This window comes from Crocuta crocuta, unplaced genomic scaffold, assembly GCF_008692635.1.
Source record: "Crocuta crocuta isolate KB4526 unplaced genomic scaffold, BGI_CrCroc_1.0 scaffold322, whole genome shotgun sequence".
In the NCBI taxonomy this organism is placed as follows: domain Eukaryota; kingdom Metazoa; phylum Chordata; class Mammalia; order Carnivora; family Hyaenidae; genus Crocuta; species Crocuta crocuta.
In genome coordinates this window covers 1,804,770-1,832,683 of record NW_027532592.1, presented here as the reverse complement: position 1 = coordinate 1,832,683, position 27,914 = coordinate 1,804,770, and the positions used below count along the sequence as shown (strand labels likewise).

At 40.4% G+C, this 27,914-nt stretch overlaps 1 protein-coding gene across 1 annotated transcript in view; it reads right to left on the bottom strand.

Moving 5' to 3' along the window:
- Positions 1–27,914, bottom strand: part of CNST (consortin, connexin sorting protein) — a 68,473-nt gene that overhangs the window by 27,450 nt on the left and 13,109 nt on the right. Inside the window, 7 exon segments of the mRNA XM_077779885.1 lie at positions 3,024–3,120; positions 3,302–3,323; positions 6,120–6,234; positions 6,687–6,773; positions 8,824–8,854; positions 17,285–17,490; positions 19,193–19,243. Coding sequence (XP_077636011.1) covers positions 3,024–3,120; positions 3,302–3,323; positions 6,120–6,234; positions 6,687–6,773; positions 8,824–8,854; positions 17,285–17,490; positions 19,193–19,243 — 609 coding nt within the window.

Sequence of the window (27,914 nt, the reverse complement as noted above, 5' to 3'; positions counted from 1 at the left end):
CATGTTGGATACTGTTAAAAACGAGAAATGTGAGGTAAAATAAGAATATATTTAATACCAATCATTTATCTTAATTTTTTAATTAAAAAAATTTTTTTTAAGTAAGTTTCCTTCCCAGCGTGGAGTCCAATGTGAGACTTAAACTCACAACCCTGAGATCAAGACCCAAGCTGAGATCAAGAGTCAGACCTTTACTGACTGAGCCACCAAGAAGCCTCAAAAATACCAATCATTTAAAGGATTATTTTCCTATTTCTCATTTTCTTACAGTCTTACATTTTTATGCATTTATTCAGAAAATAACCAAACTGAGGAAACTGGTTCTGGGAGAGGTGACGTGATTCTTTAATTAAAAAAAATTTTTTTTAATTTATTTCTGGGAGAGAGAGAGACAGCACGAGCAGGGGAGGGTCAGAGAGAGAGGGAGACACAGAATCTGAAGCAGGCCCCAGGCTCTGAGCTGTCAGCACAGAGCCTGACGCAGGGTTTGAACCCACGAAATATGAGATCATGACTTGAGCCGAAGTTGGACGCTTAACCGACTGAGCCACCCAGTCGCCTGGACGTGATTCTTTAAAAGGTAGTGTTTCATTGGACTTGGCAAGACTTCTCTCCCCAGAACTTCCTGCACACCTTCCTCATCAGATGGAGGTCAGTGAGGGGACTGCACTGTGAGAGTCTCTGAGATGCAGAAGGATGCTGTGTTCAGTCAGAAACCAGAAGACCCAGGTTCTAGTTGTGAATCAAAGCACAAGCGAGTGACTTAAATGTGGTAGCTCAGCGTCACCTCATCTGTACCACGTTATCTCTCGGCAGACGATGAGGTACAAGTAGTGCCGAGCTTGACCTTGAGCCTGGCAACCAGTGCTCACTGGTCAAGTCAGTCAGCAAGTAACACCACTGTTCCCAGACACCAGGCCACGGGGACACATCTACATCCAAACTGGGTGGCTATTTGTGAATTTCTCCTCTTTAAGATCTTTATAAAGCTCGTTGTACTACGATTTCCAATATAAAAATGCTCCAAAAAGAAGAGACAGCCCCTGTGGTATGCAGTATGGAGGTTCCTTAAAAAATTACAAATAGATTTACCATATGATCCAAGAATTCCACCACTGGGTATTTACCCAAAGAAAATGAAAACACTAATTTGAAAAGACGTGCACTCCTATGTTTATCGCAGCATTCTTTACAAAAGCCAAGATATGCAAGGAACCCAAGTGCCCACTGATAGATGAATGGATAAAGAAGATGTGGTGTATATACATAGGAGAATATTACTCAGCCATTAAAAGATTGAGACCTTGCCATTTGCAACAACATGGATGGACCCAGAAGGTACTGTGCTAAATGAAATAAATCAGAATGGCAAACACAACTACTGTATAATTTCACTCACATGTAGAATCTAAAAAAAACAAAAACAAATGAATAAACAGACAAAAGCAGAATCAGACCTATGAATACAGAGAATAATCCGGTGGTTGTCAAAGGGGAGGAAGGTGGGAGGTTGGGCAAAATGGGTGAAGGGGGGGTGAGAGACACAGGCTTCGGGTTATGGAATGAAGAAGTCGAAGGAACAAAAGGCACGGCACAGGTAACATCGTCAATGGTACTATAATAATAGTGCTGTATGATGACGCATGGTAGCTAGCCTCGCGGTGAGCACAGCATAATGTATAGAACTGTTGAATCAGTATGTTGTACACCTGAAACTAATGTAACATTTTGTGTCAAGTATACCAAAAAAAAATCAGGTACTTACTTGTAGGATATATGTATTTTTTTAAAAAGATCAGGGATGAAAAGTAGGAAAAGAAGTTTGCATTTAAAAATGCAAAATAGAGGGGGTGCCTGGGTGGCTCAGCTGGTTAAGCGTCTGATTCTTGGTTTCAGCTCATGTCATGATTTCTCAGTTTCGTGGGTTCAAGGCCTGCACTGGGCTTGGGGTTCTCTGTCTCCCTCTCTCTGCCCCTCCCCCACTTGTACTATTTCCATCTCTCTCAAAAAATAAACTCAAAATATTTTTTAAATAAAAATGCAAAATATAAAATAAATTTTTATTTGGAGAAAAATCTAATTCTTAAAAAAAAAAAAGAGGAGGAGACAGGAAGAACAGAGTATATAGTAGGAATGACCTAAGGTAACATCCCAAATTCACCTCATGAAGAAAAGGGGATAAAGATATGGGGGGGGAAGGCTTTGTAAAGAGAGAAAGGCAAATTCAACAGAAGGCAGCGTCCTCCCCCTCCCCCGCACCCCCCTCCCCTTTTTCCTCCTTCTATATCTTCAGGCAACTCCATCAAAACACCTGATGCCGCCTGTTTACAAGCAGGGCTCACAGGCCCAGGGACATAAAGCCTCAGCCCATAAATCAGTACTAAAATCATACTTCAGGAAAAAGAAACACCCCCAAATTTATTTATCTTTATTTTCTAAGTTTTTATGGCAAACATACATTAACACTGTAAGAAAGAGTTCCTGAAAATCTTTTAACTTCTGGCATGAGGCACCAACTGGTATAAAATATATCATAAATACTTCAAAAATGTACACATGCACATTAAAGTACACCATGTGTTAGACAATTAAAAAAAGGAACTATAGGTGAATTACGAAGAAACAAGAGTTCTTAAAATGTCTAGATTCACAGCACACATTTCTGATAAAGTATAATTGTTGGTTTTTAAACAAAAAAGGGTGTGCAAATATGCCAAAACTAACTCTGTTTCAGAGAATTTTTGTACAGTTTTGTTATAATCTGTTAGATACATACAACTACCTACTGAACACATGGAAGTAACTTTATGTTTTTATAAGAATTTAGATGTTATAATTTCTATGACTAGGTATCTAAAAATAGAGTTACACAATATAAAAAAAATTTCACTTTGCAATTTGTCTGGTAAGAGAGGTAAATGCATGTAAAAAAAAAAATGTAAATGCAAAAATAGTCCCTGTAACACTTGTAAACTGTGAGAGGCAGGCGTCCCTCGTGTCCCTCTCTAAATGCAAGAACATACCCGGCTCTTTGGCTGTGGCTCCGCTTTCATTTGGCTCTTCAGAAACTATTAAGGGAGTAAAGCATTTCCTTCCCAGAGGCTTTTCTATGGCTGCTCTCTAAAGAGTTAAAAAAAAAACAAACAAACACAAAAAAAACTTTTGGGGAAACTGCTGCATTAAATTTAGAAATTTGAAAATAATCTGAGAAGGGTTTTATTATTTCCCCAACAGTCCATACAACAGACATAGGCCACTTAACATTTTTCCCGTCAATATTTTCGAGGAAACTGTCTCTTACCTTATGTTTGGATAAAACAGGACTGTAGAAGAAAAGAGAAAAAAAAGATTTTTTAAAAATTGCAGCAGCAATACGCTTCCAAACAAATGTCACTGAAATGGCTGTAAAAATAAAATATAGCTTCTCTGGATTCTAAAATTAGCGCAGAACATTTCCACTGCTGAAACATTACCACTGGTTCACACAGTTCAAAGGGCAGCTATATCGTGTGTTAGCTCTTAGATAAGCAAATACTACTGAAAACCCCCAAGGAAGCTGAGATCCCGGGAGAAAAAGGTCAACATTCTGCTAATAGCATAAAGAGTATTTCACACACAGGTTTTTCAAATTTCAGTTTATGTCATTATAGTCTGAAATAGGTTATGATGGAAAATAATTTTACTAGCATTACAGGTAACAAAAAAGGTAATTTTGAAAGAATTATTTTAGGGAATACCAGAGATAACAGAAGGGATATGTCCACAGAAAAGGTATGCACAAAAATACAGCCATTTTATTCAAATATTCAAAAATCAGAAACAGTCTGAATGTGTATCAACAGTATAATGGACAAATGAATTGCTACCCATACAGCAAATCCAAACAGGAATAAAACTGAGCAGATCACCAGTAACATGCATCAACATGTAAGGCAGACATAACACAGTGATAGGCAAAGGCAGTTAATACAAAAATCTACATTCTGTTTGATTACATTTTCAGAATTATAGAACAGGCAAATATACTGCCACAGAACTTAGACAGTGGTTACTTGCGGGGGGTACTGACTTGGTACCTGTATGCGGGAGCGTTGTGAGGGGCGGGGCTATTTGGTATCCTGGTCAGAGCAGTAGTTCCATAGACAAATATGTAAATGTAAAACCTCGCAGAGCCTACGCACTTCAATGTGTATGGAATTAAAAATCATTTTTTATATTAAAAAGTTTAGGAGTAATAATTCGGGGGGATTATTCACAGTTAAAAGTATAAACATGTCATGCACATGTTATAAGAAATATTTTTTGAATGTCTTTATTTTTTTATTTTGAGAGACAGAGACAGAGACAGAGAGCGAGCGGGGAAGGGGCAGAGAGAGAGAGAGAGAGAGAGAGAGAGAGAGAGAATCTGAAGCAGGCTCCAGGCTCTGAGCCGCCAACACAGAGCCTGATGCAGGGCTCGAGCCCATAGACTGTGAGATCATGACCTGAGCCGAAGTCGGACGCCCAACTGACTGAGCCCCCCAGGGGTCCCAAAAAATATTTGTTTTTAAATAATCAAAACATCTGGGGTGCCTGGGGGGGCTCAGTCAGTTAGGCATCTGACTTCAGCTCAGGTCATGATGTTTGATTCGTAGGTTTGAGCCCCGCGTCAGGTTCTCTGCTGTCAGTGCAGAGCCCACTTTGGATCCTCTGTCTCCCTCTGCCCCTCCCTCACTCTCTTTCTCTCAAAAATAAACACCAAAAAAATTTTAAATAATGAAAACATTGGCAACACACTAAAAACTATTAGTTCCATGGGAAAGCATGGAAAGTGTCTATACTGAATATTTTGAAAGTAAGAAAACAATTTCCTGGGGCACCTGGGTGGCTCAGTTGGTTAAGTGTCTGACTCTTGATATTGGCTCAGGTCATGATCTGACTCGTGAGTTAGAACCCCATGTTGGGCTCAGCTCTGACACTGTGGAGCCTGCTTGGGATTTTTTTTTCTCCCTCTCTCCCCTGGTTGTGCACATGAGTGCTCTCTCTCAAAATAAACAAACATAAAAAAAAAAAAAGACAGATTGCCACATGCAGTGCCTTGTTAAATCAAACAAACAACTTCTTTACCTATTTGTAAAGATTCCATTATTTTAAACCTCTATGAAGTGAAAGTTGATCTATTTATAATATGGTATGAAACTGGGTTATAATGCAGAGTCCCTAAAAATACTATTTCAAAGGTTCAAATGAACTGAAGACAACTGTTATCACGAGAGGTGAATGAGCATCATTTCTGAATCCACAGTGATTCTTCAGAGCCTGATCTCCAAAATAATCGGACCCTGAAGCAACTATCCGATACAGGAGCTAAACAACAATTAGTTGGGTCTATTGCATTATTAACAACCTGAGTTTCAGTTTACTCTTTGTGATTCTGGAGGAAAAGGAGATAAAGTTATCAACAGAATGGAACCTTTCAGCTTCTGAATGGAGGATTTGTGCATCTCAGAAATCTGCGTTAGTCTGAACATAGTCATGCCCCCTCACCTTGAGAATTTTGAGTCTTACAATAATGATTTAAAAAAATATATTTAAGTGCTTTACTATTACTATAACTTAATTTTCAAAATCCAATTTGATACAAATAATTTAAAATGATCTGGTAAATATAAAAAAATTATCTGGTAAATAGAACTTTCCTTCTGCAGTATTTTAGTTAAATATTGTACTCTTTCTGCTTCCCACTATTAGAGAAATCTTACAAATGTGTTTTTTACTACAATGTACAAACACTGGCAAACAACTACAATAAAAAATCCTAATACATGCTTTTTTCCATTTGAATCACCTAATCTCTTAACCAAAAAGAGACCAAAATTAGACGTGATAATTTACAATTTCTGATTAGAAGGTGCTTTGAACTTATGTAAAGTTGAACTTTCATTACAGGGCTCAGGCTAAGAAACCGAGATGGAAGCTGAGAAAGAAACCTAATCATTTTATTTTACTGTTTTAATTTCTCCAGCTGAAAATATCAACAGAGAAATAAACAACAGATCATGGATTTCAAACACTCAGTGCTACAATGCTTCTTCAATATTCTCCTCCAACTCATTCTACACAAACACTCATGTACTCACTCTTGATGTGTTGAGCAAAATTTGGTAAGCCGTTCAAAATCTTCACCATTAAATCCTTTTTCTGAATTCCTTAGAGATGGAACTGTAGGTGGCTGTACAGTTTTCCATTTTGTTTCTAAAAGTAAGATATTTGTTAATTACTGCCTGTTACAAAACATATTTAGGAGGGCAAAAGTTGTTAGCTGGTGCTGCTGATAAAGATCATCCGGCAATCTTCTCACACAACCCAAGTTAACACTGTTACAAACAGCTAAGTGATTACTTTTCAGGAGGAGTAAATACTATCCTGGAGACGAAATTAGCCACCAGGGCATGCCAAGGCAGCAGAAGAAATGTAGAGTTGTCAGTGTTCTTTTCTTGCCATTGACAGGGAAAGCAAAATACAAAGAGAGAAATTTTCTCACAGTGGCAGTGATTTGTAGTAAAAATGCCACTTTCTTTGCAACGTGGACTTGACTGGAAACACCTATTTCCTGACTTGCAAAACCAGGTCAGATATGTTAAATTTCTAGATAGGAACATGCTAGATGACTGATAATTGCACATCCCATGTCTGTCTGGACTTACCCCATTCTTCTTGAATGGCAGAGAGATTTGCGAGCAATTTCTCATGATACAGTCTCTCAAGCTGAATGAATTTCATTGCTTTCTCATCTGAATAGAAAATTTGAGGAAAACAGAAATCCGGACTCTTTACATTTAGCCTCATATCTGAAAAAGAATGTCCTATACAAATTGGGAAATTTGGAGCTTACCAAAAAATGAAGGGCCTCTAAAAATTTTTTAAGTTTAAACAAATCTTGTTAAGTAGGGATTTCTGGTTCTGGAGTAGGTGAATTCTCATACAGTTATGGGATGCCACAGCTGCGTGGGTTCCATTCCAGCAGCAAACAGAAACTAGAGGAAGGTTTTGATGTTCAAGGAATGCCTGCTTGTGAACAGATCGCTAGCAGAATCAATCAAAAGTAATTTAATTGGAAATAGGACCCAGAGGGAATCCTAGAATCTCAGTGTTTCTCATTTCTTCCCCCTTAAATCACTTTCTGTCAAGCAACTGCGGTACCCTGTCAGTCAAATGTGTTCCTGACTCCGACTCACCTTGACCCTCTATTTATTTCTCACTGAAGCCTGTTCTCCCACAACACCAAAGGGTTACACGCCTGAACAAGGACAGAGCACATTATATGGGTCTTTTGTAGAAATTTACCCAACTGGCCAGAGTGATTCTCAGAATTGCGTGATTCTACTCTACTTCTGCCTTCTCCATCTGTATCACGCACTTAACATAATATGAGGTCGTGATAAATTGTCCAACTGTCTTTCTTTGGGCCATGTTCTAAATGTTGACCCAGAAGGAAGGAAGGAAGAGAAAAAACTCTCCGTTTAGCTTTTTGCCTAATAACGGAGGTTCGTCCTCGACCTTACACTGGGGATCACAAAGTGGGCCAGGGGGAAGCAGGGAGATTTCATTTCCCTCTGCCCTAAAGTTTAGACCAACGTTTCTCAAGCTTTACTGGGTGTAAACATTATCTGGAAAACTTGCCAGAATGCATATTCCAGGGTCTGATCCCCAGAAGCTCAGATTCTCAGGCCTGTGGATTTGCATACTATGAGGCTCTCCGAGATGTGGGTGCTGGTCTGCGCTGCACTAACAAAGCACTTGTTACTGGGCTGGAAAAGTGTTCTAGCTTCATTTCCACCAGAATTAGATTTCCTGCATACTTGGTCATGAACTGCCACTGTCCGAAGTCACCAGTTTGTTTGATAGGGTTCAGGATAATATTGCTTCTCCCACGATCTGCTCAGAGAGGTAGTGAAAGTCAACAAGGTTAGGAGGAGAAACAAATCACACAGATGGGGAAATATAGGTGACTTTAGGCACATTCTTTCTAGAGAGTAGATACTGGGCCATCCCTGAATAAGAGAAGGCATTTATAAAAAGGCCAAATGGCTGAGGAAAATAGGAAAAAGCTATACAAAAGCTGAGCTCTTGGGGCGCCTCGGTGGCTTAGTCGGTTAAGCGTCTGACTTTCGCTTAGGTCATGATCTCGCGGTTCGTGGGTTCGAGCCCCGCGTCGGGCTCTGGGCTGACTGCCAGCTCAGAGCCTGGAGCCTGTTTCAGTCTGTGACTCCCTCTCTCTCTGACCCTCCCCTGCTCACACTGTCTCTCTCTCCTAGAAATAAATAAAAACATTTAAAAAAAAAAAAAGCTGAGCTCATAGGTGGTCTCATTTGATAGCATTTCTCCTGTGTCTATCACAAATGAAGAATTCAAATTTCCTTTTGCAGCTAAAAGTTATAAGAAGAAAGTCATGAGATTTACCATGTGTAGTATGACCATAGGAATATCACTTGACTTGGACTTCTGTTTTAATTCAGAAGAAAGAAAATCCAGTGGATTTTAAATTATATTTTTCAGCAATGTGTTCCCCCCTACCCCCAAACACACAAATATTGAAATTACAGTAAAATTGGGCCTCTACATGGCAGGTCAAATTTGGGTGGTTCTAGAGAGAATTTTCTATAGTAGCAGAAATTCTATACATGTTGCTTTCTGAGGTGGTTACATGGGTGGACATAGCTTTTAAAACCCACTGAAAACAACAGAAATAAACATTCTTTTGTATGTAAATTTCCATTTTAAAAACATGGGCAGTTCCGTCTGAGTCATATGAATTTCTTCCTGTAATTAAGAAAAGGATACAGTCTTCCTCCTGGAAATACGACTCTGCTATCTGTTAAAACAAACAAACAAACAAACAAAGACAGGAAATTAGATTCATATTTGGATGGAAAAGGCAAAGCTGGAAAAAATCAAGACCTTGACACTCTCAAAGTCTTTGACATCAAACTATGAAAACTCTTATTCACCAGGTGAGAAGAAACCTGCCTGCAGGCATGAGACACATTAATGAGGTTGCTTATCACAAGCAGTGTAAACAGACACATTCTTTAGTCTTTATACAACCTCTTTTCTATTCTATTTCACATCAAAGCAAACTTCACTGATTCATCAGAGTTTAGAAGAACTCTAAAGAATGAGGAAAACGCTACCTGGGCTTATAAAGATACAACACGAGGGAAAGAGTGACTATATATTGTAAATCAAAAAGTGAAAATGTGTCAAGTCACATGAGACTCGTTTGTATTTCACAAACTACCCCATGGGACACTGACTTCTGGTTCTCTTTTGATATTTCACAAAAGGCCAATAGTGCTAATGGTTGAGCAATGATGTCAGGAATAAAAGGCCACACGGTATAAAGGGCACTGGATAGGGGGTCCTGAGCCTCAGGATCCAGACCAGTCAAGGCCCATCAGTTACCAGATTCATTCTAATGCATACTTAAATTGAAAAATTCTTGGATTCTAGGGGCGCCTTGGTGGCTTAGTCGGTTGAGCGTCCGACTCTCGCTTGGGTCATGATCTCGTGGTTCGTGGGTTTGAGCCCCGCGTTGGGCTCTGTGCTGACTGCCAGCTCAGAGCCTGGAGCCTATTTCAGAGTCTGTGACTCCCTCTCTCTCTGACCATCCCCTGCTCATGCTGTCTCTCTCCTAGAAATAAATAAAAATATTAAAAAAAAAAAAAAGAAAAAAAAAGAAAAATTCTTGGATTCTAAAACTGTGGGGATCTTTATTTAGACATGGCATTAATGAATAGAACAGTAAAACTGAAAGTAATCACTGAGAAATATTTGCATAAACTGACTTTTGCCATATTTAGAGTATTTCACATAAATACTTTGCACTTTTAAAACAGTTTCATGTTTACTAAGTCTCTAGTTTAAAAAGGTATTTGATTTACAGATCCCTATCTTCATTTTCCAGCTCTCTGCCAATGCAAAGAGCAATGAAGTCCTTGTCAAACCTATCGTCAAGCAACAAAAAGGAACGTTTCCCCCCAAATCCTATGGTGGAAACAGCATACTTTTAAAGGAAAATATTTGCTTAGCTTAAAATTCATACGATAGCTCTAACATTTTTCTACGAGCAATATACGTAACTGGACTCAATCACTTCTCTGTCAAGTTTTAGTTTAACCTAAAGCTTGAGTCCACACTTATTTTCTATTCTGAGGACTCTGCACAGGATGAACTGCTCATCTTCATTAGCTCAGAGCAACCTAACAGTGTAACAATCCTATTGAAACCACATCAGATTGACTGTATTCGACCATACTTTACTTACAAAACAGGAGTTCCATACACTACAACCAGGAGTGTGCTGCTCCAAGTTTAACCTCTGCCCTTGGGTACCAGGAAGAGCCCTGATTTGTAGCATTTGCTCATTTCTAGGGTGTCAATACTTCCATCACAGCCAATTGAATTCCCAACAAGATGAACGTCGCTGAATATGGTTCTCACAAGGCAGCGGTCGCTGGGTTACACCTAATAGTGGTGAGCACCGCTGGGTTACAACTAACAGTGATCAGGGACATTTCATGTATCGACCTCCAGGGAAAAATCTACTATCCATCACATCCAACACACACTTTCAGGGTGTCCATTAAGATTAGATTTCTGGCTCTTCAAAGATACTCTCCTTGGCTGTTTGCATTTGTGCACCATTGGCACACAGTCGTTTATGAAAAGCTGCATACTCTTATAAACCAGACTTTCTGGCACTACAGAAATATACATTTCAATGAGCTTGCAGATTTCTGTGACAGTTCCAATACCATAAAAGCAACCACAGAGAGGGGGTCACGAGACCCAATGCCTCACAAGTAAAAGGCATTTCCTGGTGAAGGGGCATCTGGGAAAATACATACACAAGGCATTTCCCCTGTTGAAACCCGCCCCTGGCAAGTCCACAGGCCAAGAGAAGATGGATTTTCTTTGATGCCACAGGTCTAAACCCGGGAGGCAGCCTGGAGGGGCAGAAAGAACGTGAGGTGTGGAGCTGAGTAACCGGCCTGCGTTCTGGTCCTAGCTTTGCTACTGCTGGCCATGTGACCTTGGACAGACTCAGCACTTCATGTCTCAAGCCTCAGCTTCCCTCATCTGTACAGCAGGGACAATAATACCTACAATTCCTCGGGNGGCCTGCGTTCTGGTCCTAGCTTTGCTACTGCTGGCCATGTGACCTTGGACAGACTCAGCACTTCATGTCTCAAGCCTCAGCTTCCCTCATCTCAGCAGGGACAATAATACCTACAATTCCTCGGACACACGGCTGCTATGCTGCTGTGCAGATTAATGAGGGAGTACGTATTGAGCGTAGCGGCCAGCACACAGCAGTAAGTGCTGAAAATGGTTTTGGAGTCTGAGTGTGAACCAGGAGTGCAAGACGAGAGTAGAACTGTGTGAAGAAGTAAGCTGAAAATCACTTTGGGAGGGCAACAGTTTCAAGTCACTGACCAGGAACTAGAAAAGGGAAGTAGGAAGGTGTATGTTTTGACCCTAGTCACAGAGACTGACCTCAAGGGTCCCAGCAGATGTATTTCCTGCCTGAGTCTGACACCAGCTTCAGTACCAACTCACGAGCACAGAGTACCACGCCTGATGTTTTCCTTCTCACTTCCATATGAAAAGTGTCCAAGTTTATGACTTCAGTTATATACTTAGAGCTAGCCTGCAGTCATATTAACTAAGTGTATGAAAGATTACTCATACCAAGAACACGGATTTTTAAGTGGAATCTTCAAGAGTTTCAAGAGCTAAAAATACAAGGATATATCTGATGTAATTGCAGTTATGTTTCCAATGGCCTTTAGCACATATTCGGTGATATATCACTTCTAAAATATAAGTGTCCCCAATGGACTCTTCCTCTCCAAGACCTCATTTCTGTTCATGGTGCCCCCACTCGCCCAGCCTTGTCTCCTCGTCATGTCTGACTTCTCTCATCCGCTTTCGTACCCACCCCAAGTCCTAGTGATTGCCCCCTCAAGAGGACTGCAATCCATCCCTCTCCTTATCCACCACCGTAACCCACAGGCCGTCCTCACCTTCTGTTTCAATGATCAGTGTCTCCCTTTAGTTACTTCATGAAAACTGCTCCTGCCTGTGGTGTATGGAGTCACACAGCCCTATGATATGTGCTCACAGAGCTCTGCCCCTTGCTCTTTTCTCCTTTCTTCGCTAGCAAGCATTTAGAGTTCTTCTGGTTTCTTTTTCTTTTAATCTGTGTCTCCCTAAACATTATGCCTATTTTGGGCATTTCTGGATTTTTCAGTTTTAGAAGATGAGGACTGAGTCTTTTGCACCCCCTGGCACAGCCCTGCAAACATACGCTACACGTACATGCTGTCAGCCTCCCCCGCCCCACACTGTTACCCTGTGGTCACGGGTAGATAACATCTAATGTGCACCTTATCATCAGTCTATCCAGATCGTAAACTCTTACTACTTTTCCCTTCCTGAAAACCATTTGTTTTCCCTGGAGTTACTTTTTTCTTTCATTTTCCCTCCTACTTTTTTGTTGGGGGAGGCATAGTTTTCCATGCAGTCATCACTTAGACAATTCCAAACACATCATCAAGAGTATAAATCTGCCCTCAATACATTCAGGTACAGCAAATAGTCAGAAATAGGAAAAATGATATAGAAGTCTCTCCCCAGACTGTTTGATCAGCTCCAAATGGAACTGGTTACTGTCCTCGGTACAAAGCTGTCATCTTGGAATATTCCTTCACTTACAGACTCCCTTCGCCTCTCTCCTAGACAGGATCCCCAATTTCCACTATCTCACATCCTGCTCCTTGTTTAGTCCTTTGTTTCGGAGCAGCCCCTAGTGGCTTCCTCAGAAACGGCAGAAGGGAGCCACAGAGGCCCTGAAGTAAGAGCATCCCTGGGCATCTGAGGAGCCACCAGGAGGCAAGCGTGCCTGGAAAGGGGTGACTAAAAGGGAGAGTTCCAGGAGCTGAGGTGTCCCACACAACAGCACCACACCGTGCAGGGTCTTGTAGGCCATGCAGGGATTTTAGCTTTTACTCTGATGAGAAGCCACCAGAGGGCTCCGAGCAGAGGACTGACATGATGTGTCGCATTTTCTCTGGGTCACAATGACCGCTGTACAGAGGACAACGATGACATGGAAGAGTGAGAGGACAGGGTTTCTCCAGTGAAGGGTTCACTGCAAGAACCAGGTGAGATGTGATGGTATCCTGTACTGGGGAGGGGGCAAGGACAGAGGGAAGAAGGGCTCAGATTCCTGGGATGTGTGGAAAGAGGTCTCCAGCACTTACTGACTGAACTGGATGTAGGGGGAGGTAAACAAAAGTTGGCTTCAAAGTATTTGGACTCAGCAACTAAAGGGATGGAGCTGCCGTTTAACAAAAGGGTCTGGAAGACTAGGAAAGCAGAAGATTTGGAAGAAAAATTGAAGCATGATTTGGGACATCTTCAGATTGAAGTGCTCTTTAGATAGGAGGTCAGATATCAGGAGGCTGGATATTGAAGTCTGGAGGTCAGAACTGCCTACTGAAAGTGCTCCAATGTTGAAAACAGTAATATTTGGAGGACTCAACAAATGAGCCAGAGAAAGCGTGGCTAGTGAGGCAAGACGTGAAAGCCAAGAAGCAAGGGTCCAAAAGGCAAATAAAGAAAGTGCTTCAAAATGGAGTATGTGATCAACCTGTCAAAGCTTCCCATGCCTCCAGCAGGATGGAAACTGAGGACTGACCACTGGATTTGCCACGTGGAGGCCACCTATGACCTTCAGAATGTCATTTTTGTGGACTGTGGGGACAAAAGCCAGACCGGACTGGGTTCAAGAGAGAAATGGGTACAGAATGTTACCCAAGCAGATCCTTGTCCAAAATGTTTTAAACTGAATCACACCATGGAGAAATAATCAGAAAAATCCTAATTATGGGACATTCTAAAAGAAGTCTTGGGCTCTTCTAAAGGGTCAATGTTATACGAAAGTTAAAAAAAGAAAAGGGGTGCCTGGGTGGCTCAGTCGGTTGGGCATCCAACTTCAGCTCAGGTCATCGTCTCACGGTTTGTGGGTTCGAGCCCCGTGTCAGGCTCTGTGCTGACAGCTAGCTCAGAGCCTGGAGCCTGCTTCAGATTCTGTATCTCCCTCTCTCTATGACCCTCCCCTGCTCATGCTGTCTCTCTCTCTCTCTCGGAAATAAAAACATTTAAAAAAAAAAAAAAAGAAAAAGAAAAAAGGCAGGGACTGTTTCAGATCACAGAAAACTAAACAGTCTTGACGACCGAATGTAATAATGTGTGGTCCTTCATGGGATCCTGGATTTGGGAAAAACTAGTTGTTTGTGGGACAACTTGAGAATTCAAATATAGGCTGTACATTAAATAACACTGTTTTACCAGCACCTTGTTCCTTGTGGTTGACACAGGTTCCGTAGAGGGGTGTCCATGGGTGGCGAAACACGTGTGCGTGTACTTAGGGGTGATGTGATACAATACCTAAACGTTCACGTGTTTCAGCAGCAAATACATGTCGGTAGGTAATGGGAGACATGAAAATTCAGCAAAATGTCAACAACTAACAACTCCAGGTGAAAGACACAATGTGTGATGCTGGGAGCTGCTGAGGTGGATGAAACGGCTTCCATCTGTCCCTGATTTGTGTCCCCCTTGGGAGGCAACGGAGTCAAGTATTCTCGGGCTGAGGCAGCAGCCAGCAGCTCACTCCTGCTGCCTCGGCATCTCTGCCGACCCCCAGCCCTCACTCCGAGCAGGCAATCTTGGAATTAGCGACAGTGAGGGTACAGTCCTGATGCCCAGTATTTACTTGGCTCTTACTGCGTACCCGGCCCTTTGTTAAGTGCTTTCATGTGCATTATTTCATTTAGCCCTCCACCACTTTACGGAAGAAACTGAACGCCACTGAGACGGTTAGTGGGGGAGTCCCAAGCCCTGCTTTTAAACCACCACCATGTTCCCTAAGGCCCTCTATCAGGGGAGGACAGATTGCTGAGACACATAAGAAGCATGACTACAGGGCTCAGCAAACTGGTATGTTCCTGGGGGACTAGGGGTGGAAGTTTACTCTGAGACGTCAAAAAATTAAATAAGGGGCGCCTGGCTGGCCCAGTCAGAAGATCACGTGACTCTTGATCTCACAGTCGTAGCTTTGAGCCCCACACTGGGTGTAGAGATTACAAAATAAATAAATAAAGATACAAACAAATAAATAAGCAAACAAACAAACCTAATTTTTTAAAAAATAATCCTGGGGCCTGATCAAGATCTAGCAGTACTGGAACCGCTTTGGCGGCAGGATACATACCAGTAGAAAAGAGCATTCTTCTTACCTTTCATGTAATAACAGCCCAGTGACATAAACTCCTTGAAAAGATTTGACTACATTTGCTATTTCCTTCTTTACTCCAAATGTCCTTTTCCTCAACTTTTTATCGAAATTCTACAGAAGAGTTCAAAGAAGAGTAAAATCAACAGCCATTTACCTCTCACTAGAACTGTCAAATGTTGACATTTTGCCAAATTTGCTTTCTCTGCCTGTCTTTCTCTCTCTTATATACTTTTTCCCTACTGAAATGTCATACGTAATGAGAAGTGAAAATATCGTATCATGGGCACCATGTCATTTTACTCCCAAATGCTTGGGCATGTACCTGTCAAGAACAAGGGCGCTATACTGCAAAACCTACAATTCTATTACCAAAAACAAAAAGACAAAAAAAGGGGGGAGGTGCCTGGGTGGCTCAGTTGGTCGAGCATCTGACTCTTGGTTCTGGCTCAGGTCAAGGTCTCACTGTTCGTGAGTTCAAGCCCCACATATGGCTCTGTGCTGACAGTGTGGAGCCTGTTTGGGATTCTCTCTCCCTCTCTCCCCGCCCCTCCCCTGCTCGCTCGCTCTCTCACTCTCAAAAATAAATAAATAAACGTTAAAAAAAAAAAAGAAAAAAATTTCTATTACTAGTCTCAAGAAATTAGAGCAATAAATAATATTATTTAACACACAGGCTGTGTTCAAATTTCTCCCATGATGTTCCAAAAACAGATGCTCTGAATGGAAAAAATAAATTCTGACCCCAGAATTATAAGGAGCTTGCTTTGTGAGGGAGTCTCAGTTTCTACATTATTTTATTATTTTCACTTNCCGCGAGATCATGACCTAAGCGAAAGTCGGACACTTAACCGACTAAGCCACCCAGGCGCCCCTATTATTTTCACTTTAAAGAAAATATAAAATGCAGCTCGTATCTCATTTTTCTGAATTAGCTCTTGTGGAAAAAAGCTTCCTCTCTACTGTCTGGAATGCCTTCCATCAGCTACGCTCTTCATCTCTTAACTGACCCTCCCAATCATCAGCACAGTTATTTTTCTAAAATTCAAATCTGAGGGGCACTTGGGGGCTCAGTCGCTTAAGCGTCAGACTTTGGTTCAGGTCATGATTTCACAGTTTGTGAGTTTGAGCCCCATGTTGGGCTCTGTGCTGACAGCTCAGAGCCTGGAGCCTGCTTCGGATTCCGTGTCTCCTTCTCTCTCTGCCCCTTCTCCACTCATGCTCTCTTTCTGTCTCTCTCTTAAAAAAATTAACATTAAAATTCAAATGTGATTTGGCAGTCCCCTCGTTAAGGACTCCCCATCCCTAAAAGTAAGGCCTCACTGCCCTCCACTATCCACTGTCAATTCCCATCTCTTTTCCATCTTCTACTCCAACATCTCAGCCATGCCTTTGCGGGAGCTGCTCTCTCTTCCTGAACCAGTCACCCTGTTGAGCACCTACATACTCTGCAAACCCCAGCTCGAGAGTCACCTTCCCTTCTGCTAATGCCCACGGAACAAAGTTAATCACACGTGTTGTGAATCTCAGATATGTGTCTAAACTTAGTACACGCTTCTACAATTGTTTATCTGTATAAGTGTCGCTCCTACTCCACAGTGGCTGTCTAAGGACATACTCTGTGAAGTAACCTTTGTTCCCCGTGTCTAGCAGAGTTTTTGGCATCTAGTTGGACCTTACTAAGTGCTTGCTACACTGGCTCTTATTCGTACACAGCTGACTCACCAAATAAAGGAAGTCACTGATTATCTGAACTACGGATTGATCATTCACGGCCAGTGTGTGGCCACCAGGAGTAGCACACTAAATTCCCCACCAACTGCTGATGCAGGGCTACCTCCAGGGCTCACCAAAGACAGGTGGGGGAGAATCTGTCACACAGAATTGGATCTTAAATGATTATGAACAGCGAGGCCGGAAGTGAAGGGTGTAATGGAGTACCTGGTGAAGGCAGAGGGGAAGTGCTCTTGAATCCACCTGCTCCACTTCACCTTGGATGAGTGAGAACAGATACTGAAGAACGAGCTTTGGGGCTTCTGCTGGATCATTTGCATTTACTTCCACAGACTCTTCGTCACTGACAGCATGTGCGGAGGCACTCAGGGCGCTGTCATGCATTAAAGGCGTGGTGTCTCCTGAAGACAGTCCTTTTAAGAAGTAAATAAAATGTCTGTTAGGACATGTTTTCATCATGGTGGAGTATCTTAAGATAACTGTGTCTGTTNTGTGGGGATGAGCACTGGGTGTTATGTGGAAACTAATTTGACAATAAACTATTTAAGAAAAAAAAAAAGATAACTGTGTCTGTTGACCATAACATTTTCAAATAAAACCAATTATATGCCAAAAAAAAAAAACCCACCTAGAACCACAAGGATTTGTCCTCATTAAACTGTGCTGTCACCTGAATGCTTCTGTTAGCGCACACACACCATCTTCTTTTTTTAATTTTGCAGAATTATGATTAAGAGTATTAATAAAAAGCTCTAGAGGAAAGTACGTGGGTATAAAACCTGACCTAAAACTTGATTCTCCCAAAGGAAAAATGGATTAGCTGAAACTGGAAGTCCTGGCTTGCTCCAAAGAAAACAGAATTAAACAGGAAGGTAAATGCGCTTATCATATGAAATGGCTAAAGAAGTTAAGCCTTCCTCTTTAAACTCTGGTCTGATAACTTTACAACTACTTCTGGGTCCCAGGAGAACAGCAGGAATTCACATGCTAGATCTAATGACCATGGAAAATTCTCATAATAAAAACAAGTTAAGNTTCAGTAGATCATAACTCCTGCATCACAGGGATTACTTTATGGGCCATGGTTATTGTAACCATCACCAGCAGTATCTTCAGCACTAAAATTCCAAGTGTCGTGATTGCTAAAATTAGTCACCTACGATGATTCTTTATGTTTTGGAAATTCTGTGAAGTTTATATCACTTGGAATCTGGAAACACAAAACTTGGTGATGGCCTGGCACTCTGAAGGGACAGTATTTGTGAAAACATGGGTGATTCCTCTGCTTTCTAATTTTCTGATGAAATGGTAGTAGTGACAAGGTGGGAAGAGAAGCTTTCCATAGAGAGCTACTGGTTCTTTCCCTTGTCTCTCCCTCTGCCCCCCCAACCCCATCCGCCAACATACATTTAATCTGATATAGACTGGGATAAAGCCAGCCTCCCAAATTCTATACTTCTCTTTATTGAATTTTTCCCACATAGTTATCAAATATTACTCTGTGCTTCCTCCTTGAAAAAATCCTGGAATTAGATCATGGTCATTTTCAGCAAAGGGGAGTTAAAATAAGACCCTTGAAGAACATTACCAAAGAAAGACAAGATTCTCAAAAGTAAAGAAAAAGGACAGATTTTAGGATTCTCTTATATAAAGGAGGTCGAAACTGGGTCCCAAATAATGGAAATGGAAACATGTATTGTGATCACCTCAATTAGTTAGAAAGTGTAGATTCATAATGGTCATGGTTCCACTGGATTTGTTTTCTAAGTTATTTTAACAATTAATGTTATGGATACATATAATTTATAAACATGCAATACTTTGGTAAATAAAATTATGTAGCACTAAAAAAATTACAACAGAAAGAGGAATATTAGTCATAAAACAAAACCAACAAAAGTTCCAAAAACATATATATAAGTCTAAAGATTCCAAGAGCAATATTTAGAAAGAATATAGTATGTTAATCACCAATTATAGGGAGGGAGTGGAAAATAAGAACTAGGCTCACTGGGTTAAGATGTCAGAGAAGCTTGAAAGACTTATACCACAAAAGGATTATCTATCAAGGTTGAAGATCGTGAGTTTTAGAGAGAACGTAATTACAAAACTTACCTCTTAAGATAACATTCTTTGCTGGGACAGAGTAGCATAAATCAAAGAGCACTGGAATAGGAGCAAGAGACATCAGTTCTGTCATTATTTTTCCAAGTGATCTTGGATTAGACATTTTATTTTCTATACTGTAGTTTCCTCATCTTTAAAATGAAGGGATTGGCCAGATGAGACTTAAGATTCCTCCTAGATCTGACCATCTCAAACATTCAAAGTCTCCATAGTGATTCTGTTGTTTAAGAAATGTAGCCAGGCTGGCCACCATGACCCCATACTCTGGGCCAGCTCCCAAGGACCCAGGCTCCAGGTTCACCCTAGCTCCAAGCAACCCCTCACGGACCCAGGCTGCAGGCTGAGTCCCATGTACACAGGCTCCCAGTCAGCACCAGAGTCAGGCTGGCTCTTGCAGAGTTGGTTGTCAGGCCCATTTCCATGGTCCATGGCACCCTACCTACCTCCATGGACCCAGGATCCAAGGCCCACCCACATGGACTCAAGCACCAGCCCCCTCCCAGGGGACCCAGGCAGCAGGCCTGTCTACCTGCTGGCCCAGGCATCAGACTGGCCCACCTGAGGACTCCAGCACCAAGCCTTCCCATGGATACCACCACACGGCCCACCCAGAGTCTCTGGCCAGGCTGACTACTGAGGGGTTTCCCTGTTGAAGCCATTCTGTAAAGACTGCTTCTTCAGATGTGCAGATACCAACACAAGTCCACAAGGATCACAAATAGTCAAGGAAACATGACATCACTAGAGAAAACTAATGAAGATTTAATAAAAGGCCCCTAAAAAATAGAGATCTATGAACTGCTTGACAAAGAATTCAGAATAATTCTTAGAGAAATTTAGTGAACTATAAGAAAAAACGGACAAGCAAACAAAATTAGGAAAATAATGTATGAACAAAATGAGTTTAACAAAGAAATAGAAACCACAATAAAAATCACATAGAAATTCTAGAATTGAATACATTGAAATTCAATAAGGAAATCCAACAGCAGACTCAACCATGCAGAAGAAGGAATCAGTGAACTTAAAGATATGCCATTTGAAATTACCAGGTCAGAAGAGTGAAAAGAAAAAAGAATGAAGAAACCTTATGTGAGCTGTGGGAAACAATTAAGAGAAATGATCCATGCATTACTGGAGTCTCAGAAGAAGAGAGGGAAAAGGGAGCAGAAAGCTAACTTAAAGAAATAGTGACTAAGAACTCTCCAAATATAAAGAAAGATTTGGACATCCAACTTCACGAAGCTTATAGGTTCCCCAAAAGCATTAACTTAAAAAGATCTTCCCTAAGACACATTACAATAAAATGGTCTACTGTCAGAATGGCTAACATTAACAACTCAGGCAACAACAGATGTTGGCGAGGATGTGGAGAAAGAGGATCTCTTTTGCACTGCTGGTGGGAATGCAAACTGGGGCAGCTGTTCTGAAAAACTGTATGGAGGTTCCTGAAAAAATTAAAAATAGAACTACCCTGTGACCCAGCAATTGCACTACTAGGTATTTATCCAAGGGATACAGGTGTGCTGTTTCGAAGGGGCTCATGCACCCCAATGTTTATAGCAGCACTATCAACAATAGCCAAAGTATGGAAAGAGCTCAAATGTCCATCGATGGATGAATGGATAAAGAAGATGTGTATATACACATGTGTACACACACACACACACACACACACACACACACACACACAATGGAGTATTACTTGGCAATTAGAAAGAATGAAATCTTGCCATTTGCAACTACGTGGATGGAATTAGAGGGTATTATGCTAAGTGAAAGACAAACATCATATGATTTCACTAATATGAGGACTTTAAGATACGAAACAGACGAACATAAGGGAAACGAAGGAAAAATAATGTAAAAACAGGGAGGCGGACAAAACATAAGAGACACTTAAATATGGAGAACAAACAGAAGGTTGCTGGAGAGGCTGTGAGGGGGGGATGGGCTAAATGGGTGAGGGGCATTAAGGAATCTACTACTGAAATCACTGTTGCACTGTATGCTAACTTGGATGTAAGAAATAAATTATTAAAATAATAATAATGATAATAAAATGTTCTAAAATCAAAACCAGAATATTTTAAAAACAAGCAAGCAGGGAGCCTGTTTGAGATTCTCTCTCTCTCTCCCTCTCTCTCTGCCTCTCACCTGCTCACTCTCTCTCCAAATAAATAAATAAACATAAAAAAATAAACCCAGTAAGAGAGGGGCACCTGGCTGGTTCAGGTGGTGGAGCATGCAACTCTTGATCTCGGGTTCTGAGTTTGAGCCGCACACTGGGTGTAAAAGATATTTAAAAAACAAACAAACAAACAAACAAACAAACCATGCTCAGGGGAGGTTTCTAGCTCCCAAAGCTCCTGTAATAACATTGACAAACTCTTCAGAAAATACAAAATAGTAATAATAAAGAAAAAATAGCAAGAGAAAATAAATTCCTCACACACCAGGGAAACCCTAGAAGGGGATTCATGGATTTCAGGGACACTGCAGGCCTGGAGAGAATGGGATAATGTGTTCAACATACTGGAAGTCAAAATAATTTTGATGTCATTAATTCTTTTTTATTTTAATGTTTTATTTATTTCTGAGAGAGAGAGAGGGAGCGTGAGCGGGGGGGGTGGGGTGGTCAGAGAGAGAGGCAGACACAGAATCTGAAGCAGGCTCCAGGCTCTGAGCTGTCAGCACAGAGCCTGATGCGGGGCTCGAACCCACGAACCGTGAGATCATGACCTGAGCCGAAGTCAGATGCTTAATTGACTGAGCCACCCAGGCGTCCCATTGATGTCATTACTTCTGATGTCATATGAGACTTACATAAGTTTTCTTAAAAAAAAAAGTGTAACAATATATATTTAATACCAAAATTCCTTCTGATACATACAAGTTTTCTGGTAAGGATATTTATAGTTAAGAAGGAAAGCCAAATAAAAATATACACTGTGCAACATGTAATTTCATCTTTGATACAAAGTATATGTAGATGGTTTCATTTAAATAAAACTTTCCCCAGATATGGATCCATACATCTCAATAGGAACATAAAATTCTATTTACTTTCATCTATGAAAGTCAAATGAGTTATAGTTAAAACTCTGCATTAAGCAATTTGATGGTACTATTTATAAGCATATGCAGATGGTGACAAATTTGAGGGCCCTAACTTGATACCTGTCAACTTCATCAACCTCCAAAATCAACATCACAGTTTATGTGCACCTACTGAGGGTTTTTAAAAAAAATTATTTTAACTACCTTGAGCCAGAAATTAAAGGAATTACCTTGATTGAGAGACTTCATTCAATTTATCATACCACCTGAATTCTATTTTGATAATTTTTTATTTATTTTAATTTTATTATATTTAGCATACAGAGTCATATTAATTTCAGGTGTACAATACAGTGATTCAACAGTTCTATACGTTACTCTGTGAGCATCATGGTAAGTGTATTCTAATCTCTATTACGTATTTCATCCATCCCCCCACCCACCTCCCTTTTGGTAATGGGCAATTTGTTCTGTGTAGTTAAGAGTGTTTTTTGGTTTGCCTTTTTTCCCTTTGTTTGTTTTGTTTCCAAAATTCCACAAATGCGTGGGACGCCTGGGTGACTCAGTAGGTTAAGTGGCCAACTTCGGCTCAGGTCATAATCTCACGGTTTGTGACTTCAACCCTCCCCATCGGGCTTGCTGCTGTCAGTGCAGAGCCTGCTTCGTATTCTCTTTCTCTCTCTGTCCCTTCCCTGCTTGCACTCTGTATCAAAAAATAAACATTAGAAAGTATATTTGAAGGGACACCTGGGTGGTTCAGTCAGTTAAGTGTCTGACTTCAGTTTGGATCTTGTGGTTTGTGGTTCAAGCCCCACGTCGGGCTCTGTGCTGACAGCTCAGAGCCCGCAGCCTGCTTCAGATTCTGTGTCTCTCTCTCTCTCTGCCCAGCCCCTGCTTGCACTGTCTCTCAAAAATAAATATTTTAAAAAAAGAAGGTATATTTGAAGAAATAATAACTGAATATGTCTCAAATTTGATGGAAAAGATGAACATACACATCCAAGAAGTTCAACAAACTCTAAGCACAAAACATTCAAGGAGTGCCACATTTAGACACATTATAGGCAAATCATCAAGACCTGGAGACAAAAAAAAAAGAATCCTTCTTTTTTTTAAATTTAAATTTAGGTATACCTGACAGACAATGTTACATTATTTTGAGGGGCACAACTTAGTGATTCAACAACTGTATAGGTTATGCTTGATCACTGCAAGTGTAGCTACTATTTACCCCATTACGTCGCTATCACAGTATCACTGACTGTATTCTTTATGCTGTCTTTCATTCCCTGACATATCTACTCTATAACTGGAAGCCTGTATCTCCCTCCTCCTTTCACCCATTTTGCCTATTCTCTCACTCCTCATCCCCTCTGGCAACTATTAATTTGTTCTTTATATTGGTTAAGTCTGATTGGGCTTTTTGTTTATTCATTTCTTTTAGATTCCACTTACGACTAGAATCATATGGCATTTGCTTTTCTCAGTCTGCCCTATTTCACTTAGCACAATGCCTTCTAGGCCCTTCCATTGTCTCAAATGGCATGATCTCATCTTTTATGGCTGTATAATATTGTACCGTATGTATATGTGTGTGTGTGTGTGTGTGTGGACACACATCACATTTTCCTTATCCATTCATCTACTGATGGACATTGAAGTTGCTTCCATATCTTGGCTATTGTAAATAATGCCACAATAAACATGGGGGGTGCATATGTCTTTTTAAATTAGTGTTTTTGTTTTCTTTGGATAAATACAGGGTAGAATTATTGGATCATATGGTATTTCTATTTTCAATATTTTTGAGGTATCTCCATACTGTTTTTCACAATGGCTGCACCAATTTCCATTGCCACCAACAGTGCGTGAAGGTTCTTTTTCTCCACATCCTCGCCAACCCTTGTTATTTCTTGTCTTTTTGACTGTAGCCATTCTGACAGGAATGAGGTGATATCTCACTGTGGTTTTGATTTTCATTTTCCTGATGATTAGTGAGGTTGAGTCTTTTTTCATCTGTCTGTTGGCCACCTGTACATCTTTTTTGGAAAAATGTCTATTCAGGTCCTCTGCCCATTTTTAATTGGATTATTACTCACATATATATATATATTTGGTGTTCAGTTGTATAAATTCTTTATATATTTTAGATATTAACCTTTTATCAGATACATCATTTGCAAATATCTTCTCCCATTCAACAAGCTGTCTTTTCTTTCTTTCTTTTTTATTTTTTAAAAATGTTTATTTTATTTTTGAGAGAGAGAGAGCATGAGCAGAGGAGGGGCAGGGAGAGAGGGAGACACAGAATTCGAAGCAGGCTCCAGGCTCTGAGCTGTCAGCACAGAGCCCAACAATGGGCTTAAACACCTGAACCATGAGATTATGACCTGAGCTGAAGTTGGATGCTTAACCGACTGAGCCACTCAGATGCCCTAACAGGTTGCTTTTTTGTTTTGTTAACAACTTCCTTCATTGTAAAAACAGCTTTTTATTTTGGTGTAGTCCCCCTAGTTTATTTTTGCTTTTGTTTCTCTTGCCTGAGGAGACAGACCTAGAAAAATGTTGCTAAGGCCAATGTCAAAGAGATACTCCCTATGTAAAACTCCTAGGAGTTCTATGGTCTCAGGTCTCACAATTAAGTCTGTATTTAATCCACTTTGAGTTTATTTTTGTTTATGGTGTAAGAAAGTAGACCACTTTTGTTCTTTTACATGTAGCTGTCCAGTTTTCCCACCACCATGTATTAAAAACACTGCCTATCCCCACTGTATATTCTTGCTTCCTTTGTCATAGATTAACTGACCGTATAATCGTGGGTTTGTTCCTGGGCTCTCTATTTGAACCACTGATGTGTCTATTTGTGTCACTACCATACTGTCTTGCATACTACAGATTTGTAGTCTATCTTGAAATCTGGTATTGTGATACCTCCACCTTTGTTCTTTCTCAAAATTACTTTGGCCTTTGGGATCTTCTGTGGTTCCATACACATTTTAATATTATTTGTTCTAGTTTTATGAAAAATGCTCTTGGTATTTTGATAGGGATTGAATTGACTATCTTTCCATTTGTGTGTATCATCTTCAATTTATTATTTTTTAATGTTTATTTGTTTTTGAGAGACAGAGAGAGAGTGGATGCAAGTTAGGGAGGGGCAAAGATAGGTAGAGAGAGAATTCCAAGCAGGCTCCATGCTGTTAGTGAGAAGTCCGACGCGGGGTTTGATCCTATGAACTGGGAGATCATGACCTGAGACAAAGTTGAAAGCTTAACTGATTAAGCCACCCAGGCGCTCCTTTGGTGGAGTGTTTAGGATATTCTGGGTATAATATGTCATCTGCATATAGAGTTAAAAAAAAATTGTGAAAGCAGAGAGAAGACTCATAAACAAGGAAATCTTCAATAAGCATCACAGCTAATTTATCTTTCCAAACCATGGATGTCAGAAAACAATAAGAAGACATACTCTTTTTTTTTTTTTTGAGAGATGATATATTCAAAGTACTGAAAGAAAAGAAGAGTCAACCAAAAATTCTATATCTAAGAGAATTATCCCTCCCTCAAAAATGAAGGAGAAATTAAGAAATTCTCAGATGAACAAATATTAAGAGGGGATGGGACCTGAAGAGCCATGCTACAATAAAAGCTAAAAGGAGCACTTCAGGCTGAAATGAAAGACACTAGATGGTGATTCAAATCCACACAAAGAACAAACACTGGTTACAATAATAACACAGGCAAATAGAAAAGTAACTGTGCTTTTAGTTTGTAACTCCTGCTTTTTCCATGATTTAGAAGGCAAATGCATTAAAAAATAATTATAACTATGTTATTTGGCAAACAATATATGAAGCTGCAATCTCTGACAATAATATCAAAAAAGAGGGAGACCGATATATAAGAGCAGAGTACTGAGTACTACTGAAAATAAGTATTGGTTGATCAGACTAGGCTGTTACAAGCTTAACATGTTGACTGCAATTCCCAAGGAAACCACTGAAGAGCTAAAAATATTCAGAAAAGAAGGGAATCAAAATGGCACACTATAAAAAATTTCTTTATAAGGTGAAAAAGACAGTAATTGAGGAACTGAGGAGCAAGAAACATGTAAGCCAAAACAAATAGCTCAATGCCAGTGGTGTCTGTGTGGCTCGGTTAGTTGAGCCTTGGACTCTTGGTTTTGGCTCAGGTCATGATCTCAAGGTTTCTGAGTTTGAGCCTCACATCAGGCTCCATGCTGACAGTGCAGAATCTGCTTGGGGTTTTCTCTCACTCCCTCTCTCTCTCTGCCCCTCTTGCATGCTCTCTCTCTAAATATATAAATAAACTTAAAAAAAAATAGCTCAATGCCAGAAGTAAGCCCTTCCTTATAGGTAATTAGTTTAAATGTAAATGGCTTAAATTCTCCAGTTAAAAGGCAGGTATTAGCAGAATGCATGGCTTTACTGATGAATTCAACCAAATATTTAAAGAAAAATTAACATGAATTATTTTTACACTCTTCCCAAAAACTGAAGAGGAAGAAATACTTTCTAAATCATTCTATGAGGCCAGCATTACCTTGATCCAAAGCCGGACAAAGACACCACAAAAAAAGAAAATAATGACCAATATCCCTTATGAATATAGATGCAAAAATGTTCACCAAAATACTAGGAAACCAAATTCAGCAGCATATTAAAATGATAATACACTGTGATCAAGTTGGTTTTATCCCAAGAATTCAAGGGTGGTTCAACATAAAAGCAATCAATGTAATATACCATGTTAATAGAATTTAAAAAAAACCCCACCACCTGATCATCTCAGATAATGCATGAACATTTCACAAAATCCAGCACCCTTTTCTGGTAACAACTCTCAATAAATCAGAAGTAAACTTCCTCAATATAATAAAAGCTATCTATAAAAAACCCACAGCAAACATTGTACTCAGGTGAAAGACTGGGCGCTTTCTCCCTAAAGTCAGAAATAAGACAAGGATGACCAGTTTGCCACTTCTATTCAACAAAATACTGACGTTTTAGCCAGAGTAAATAAGGAACAAAAAGAAATAAAAGGTATCCAAATTGGAAAGGAAGAAGTAAAGCTATCTCTATTTGCAAATGACATGATCTTATATGTAGGACACCCTAAGGAATCCACACATAAAGAATTATTAGACTATGACACCTGGGTGGCTCAGTCGGTTAAGCATCTGACTTCAGCTCAGGTCATGATCTCACAGCTCGTAAGTTTGAGCCCCACGTCGGGCTCTGTGCTGGCAACTCAGAGCCTGGAGCCTGCTTCTGATTCTGCAAAAGGTACTCAGAAAAAAAAAGGATGTGGGTTGAACTACAGTTGCCTGTTCTCAGGGCCGCTGCCACACTCTGAGACCCTGAACTCCCCTGGTGGACTGTGGGAGGCGACCTGCTAGATGGTCCCCAGTGACTTGCCTCTTCTTATATCCCTGCTCTTGGATAATCCCCTCCCTGTGTGGGCTGGACCTAGTAACATGCATCTAACAAATAGAATATGGCAGAAGTGACAGAATATCACCTTTAAAATGACACTATAAGGGCACCTGAGTGATTTAGCTGGTTAGGCGTCTAACTCTTGGTTTTGGCTCAGGTCATGATCTCACGGTTTGTGGGATAGAGTCCTGCAT